This window comes from Lactuca saligna, chromosome 4, assembly GCF_052625555.1.
Source record: "Lactuca saligna cultivar CGN05327 chromosome 4, ASM5262555v1, whole genome shotgun sequence".
NCBI classification, from domain to species: Eukaryota; Viridiplantae; Streptophyta; class Magnoliopsida; order Asterales; family Asteraceae; genus Lactuca; species Lactuca saligna.
Window position 1 is genome coordinate 71,368,919 of NC_136420.1, and position 4,499 is coordinate 71,373,417.

The window sequence follows — 4,499 nt, forward strand, 5'->3', positions numbered from 1 at the left end:
TACTTAAATTTTGAAAACATTTTTATTTGTTTTTTATTTGATTTATGATATAAAATATATAGTTTAAAAGATAAATAAATATGTTGAAACTATTTATATACTATAAAAAGGTTTATGGCCAGTGAGTATAGGTTTATAAAATATAGATGTTTATATGTGGTTGATGTGGTATGAAATAATATTACATAACAATGGTATAGAGTTCAAAATAAAGTCCACCACTAAAGATGTTCTTAAACACGTTAACAAATTAACCATATTGCGCGCTATAGATGTTAAGGAGGAAGTCACAAGTGCTATTTATAGGGGAAAATATATAATATTAAATCATTATGAATTATGATCTTTAGTAACTGTCGGATATAATTAAAACTTAAACTGACTTAATAAACAAATATAGCCCAAAAATTTTGAAATATATAAAAAACTTGCTCAGGATGATGTTTAATAAAAATAATCTAATAAGTTATAATGTTTAATAAAGGTTATCTAATAAATTGTTATAATATAGATCTAACTTTTTTTGATAATTAAAAAGATGAGGCAACACCAAATTCAATACCTATAAAAGGCAAACACTTTGATATATCAATCAATCAATCAACGTCTCTCTCTCTCTCTCTCTCTCTCTCTCTCTCTCTCTCTCTCTCTCTCTCTCTCTCTCTCTCTCTCTCTCTCTCTCTCCATGGCAATCAACATATGTTTTACACAACTAAATATCGAACAGACCGAAATCCATACAAAACGACATTCTCCGCCAAAAGAAATAAACTTGAAGGTCTTTTTCAATGTTTTTATTTTTTACTTTTTACTTGGTTCATATTTTGTGTTACCGTCTAATTATGGAAATTTCAGATCGAACAACCCATCAAGTATTCACAACAGTTACAGAAAATTCGAACTCTTCTCAAGCATGTCCAAGATGAACCCATAAACCATGTGGACATGGTTGATGTTCTCCAAAAACTTTGCATCAACCATCACTTCGAAGAGGAGATTGACTCAATCTTGAAAAGGCATTACACTAAAATTTCCAATGGCCATGTTTTTGATCATGACCCAAGTCTTTATGAGGTTTCTTGCAATTTTCGGATCCTTCGACAAAAAGGTTATTATGTACCGGCAGGTGAGTGGCCGTATTGATCATCCTTGTTTTTTGTTCCTTACTTTTGATTGAAATAATTTCAACTCTGTTATATTATTTATTAATTACTGGTAATATTTGTTTGTATCAGACGTTTTTACACGTTTCAAGAAAAAGAATGGAATGTTCTTGGAAGAAATAGCAGAAGATGTAAAGGGATTAATGGCATTATATGAAGCTTCACAACTAAGCGTAGAGGGAGAACATATTCTTGAGGAGGCTGCAGATTTTAGCAGCCATGCTCTCATAGAAATGATGCCTTTTCTTGATGAAGATGAAGCTATAATGGTGAAAAATACATTAGAACATTCGTATCAGAGAACCTCATCAATTTTCATGGTTAAGAAATTCATCAAACGTTACTCGGGGACCACCATGTCTGAACTTGCCGAGATTGAGTTGGCTAAACTCCAAGCCTTACATCGAACAGAAGTTACTCAAATCTCTAGGTAAAAATTTATTTTGTTACACATGCAATATAATGAATGTACACAAAGGCATGAGAACCAGTGGCCTGGATAAATGGAATAACAATTATTTAAAAAAAGTATCTGTCTTACGATGAAGTAGATGGTGGAAGGAGTTGGGATTAGCTCAGGAGCTGAAGCTTGCTAGGAGTCAACCAGTGAATTGGTACTTATGCCCCATGGCCAGCCTCGTAGATCCTAGCTTGTCGGAGCAAAGATTGGAGCTCATAAAGCCAATTGCCTTAATCTTTATAATTGATGATATTTTTGATGTTTATGGAACTCTAGATGAACTCGTCCTCTTCACAGAAGCAGTTATAAGGTATAACTAGGTGTAAGATCTATGTATTACGTGGGTTAATTATAAAAAATTAAATATAAATCTAAATATTTAAGAACTTTGAATTTATAAGAAAATAAGAATAATAATGAATTATTAAAATTGATTTTTTTTTATCTTTTAAATTTAAATAAACAAACTAATAAGCTTTAGTTTTGGAATTTTAAAATAAGAATATAAGTCTATTAATGAAATTGATATTTATTTATTACTATATTTATCGTAACTATTAAATTAAATTATTATATGGAATTTATTAAAATAGAAAAGCTCATAAAATGACATGTGGAAAATAAATTAATTCAAAATAACCATAAAATAACATTTAGCAAATTGAATGAGAATATGAAATGTGGTAAAAAAAACTCTTCATTTATTAGAGTAGATTATTATCAAAATATAGTGAAAACTTGTATTAAGCTACAATAACATAACTCACAAGCTAATCGGTAGCATTGATATAGATTTGATTATAAGGCCTATACTTACATTATTTGCAGATGGGATATTAAATCTCTGGAACGACTACCATATCACTTCAAGATCTGTATTGAGGCTCTATATAACATAACACGTGAAATCAGTGACAAAATCTACAAGAAATATGGGTTCAACCCTATAGAGTACTTAAAAAGGACGGTATGTTATATAATTTGAGCACATCTATCTCCCTAAACTAATTTTGATTTAAAGACTTCATAATTAAAAAACATACAACTTTAAAAAAATATAAAAGTGTTTTAGAACAAGAGTGACTAAATACTAAAGATGATAGATAATATATACACCAAATTGATGGAACGAAAGCAAAGAGAAGTAATATAAGCATACTTTTAAATGTAATTGAATTCTTGCAGTGGATAAACCTTTGTGAAGCATTTCTAGTGGAGGCAAAATGGTTTGTTGCAGGACACTTGCCGAATGCAGACGAATACTTGAGGAATGGGATTGTAAGTTCGGGTGCAGAAGTAGTTACAGTGCACTTGTTTTTCCTTCTCGGTTGTGCTACTAATGAAGATAGTGCTACAATTATTAAGGACAACCCAAGGTTAACATTTTGTTTGGCAAAAATACTTCGTCTTTGGGATGATCTAGGTAGTGCTAAGGTAAAATAAATTTCATCAATACATACCATAAATTTAATATATACATAATTAACTTGAATACTATCTCATTAATTATGGCTTGAAGATAAATTTGTTACTAATCATGTCTGATAGTAACATCTATATACTAATAGGATGAGAAACAAGATGGCTATGATGGATCATATGTAACATATTACATGCGAGAAAATGAAGGTTGTTCGCTTGAAAATGCACAGGAACATGTTATGTCTATGATATCAGACACATGGAAACAACTAAATAAGGAGTGCCTCTTCCCAAATAGTTTTTCAGCAACATTCATAAAGGCTTGTTTAAATCTAGCAAGAATGGTACCTATGATGTACAATTATGATGAAAACCATTCCCTTCCTCTTCTTAAGGATTATATGAATTCCATGTTTTAGGGAGGAAATAATACTTATCAAAACTTTAGAAGATCGTTACACATAAAAGTTAAACCTTCTTACACTCGCAACAGAGTAGGTGGATTATGTGAGTTATTTTTTTGTGTTTCTAAACTTGTATTAACCAAGTAATAATATTATGTCGTCATTGAGAGTTGTATAATTAAACCATAACGATTAGAATTAGTACGTGTCGGGTACTAGACTTATTGACCATTCCCATTGATGAACATTTGATTGGTTGGTTATAATAACTAGATTATGAGAAAAAACAGGAATACATATACTTGGTCACATTTAGTCATGAGGGAGTAGCCTGACAACAGTGCCTTTCGTTTGTGAAGTTATAAAGATTTACCAGGAAAAGAAAGTGTCCTTTTTAGGATGTGTTAGGCATTGGTTTGAACATAAGTTTTATAGATACAAAACTAAATGTTTTTCAATTTACAACATGGTGTTTACACTACAAGGAAAAAGATCATTAGCGGTGACAAAAGTCGTCGCTAAAAGGTCAAATTGTCGCTGGTAATAGTAATAGCGACGACACGTCGCCAGTAATAAGTCGCCGCTAATGTTTCGTCGCTATTGATCACCTTGTCGCCGCTAATGAGATTTGACGCCGCTAATGAGTTTGTCACCAATAATGATGATGTCGCCGGTAATAGTGTTACCGATAATAGCAATTTTTATTTTTTAATTTTTTTAATCAACGATGTTGGTTACCGGTAATAGTGTCGCCGGTAATTACATAAGAACATTCGATTAAATATAAAAAATAATAGTGTCGACGCTAATTACAAAACAAACATCTGATTAAAGTCGCCGGTAATAGTATCGTCGGTAATTACATAACATCTGAGTAAATATAAAAAGTAATAATGTCGCCGGTAATAGCGTCACCGGTAATTACAGAAAACAACTAAAATTTTTACAATATAACAATTAGCAAAGCATGACAACAAGTGTAATATGCAAATAAAACTCATCCCTACATACCATCATCTTCGTTCCCATCGTTTCCTCGATTATTTTAGG

General features: G+C 31.3%; 1 protein-coding gene across 1 annotated transcript; it reads left to right on the plus strand.

The window, feature by feature from the left end:
• The first annotated feature begins 682 nt into the window (after positions 1-682).
• LOC145038608 ((3S,6E)-nerolidol synthase 1-like) lies at positions 683-3,604 on the plus strand. Its single transcript, XM_078986915.1, has 7 exons — positions 683-778; positions 856-1,126; positions 1,236-1,593; positions 1,715-1,933; positions 2,452-2,590; positions 2,809-3,057; positions 3,192-3,604. The coding sequence occupies exons 1-7, from the start codon at positions 686-688 to the stop codon at positions 3,462-3,464; spliced, it is 1,602 nt and encodes a 533-aa protein (XP_078843041.1). The 5' UTR covers positions 683-685; the 3' UTR covers positions 3,465-3,604.
• Positions 3,605-4,499: the final 895 nt, after the last annotated feature.

What these genes read in the sequence shown, in the direction of transcription:
- LOC145038608 (XM_078986915.1), top strand. Translation starts at nt 686, where the DNA reads ATGGCAATCAACATATGTTTTACACAACTAAATATCGAACAGACCGAA. An exon ending in AGGTTATTATGTACCGGCAG is followed by an intron (nt 1,127 to 1,235) that starts GTGAGTGGCCGT and finishes TGTTTGTATCAG; the next exon opens with ACGTTTTTACACGTTTCAAG. An exon ending in ATGATCTAGGTAGTGCTAAG is followed by an intron (nt 3,058 to 3,191) that starts GTAAAATAAATT and finishes ATATACTAATAG; the next exon opens with GATGAGAAACAAGATGGCTA.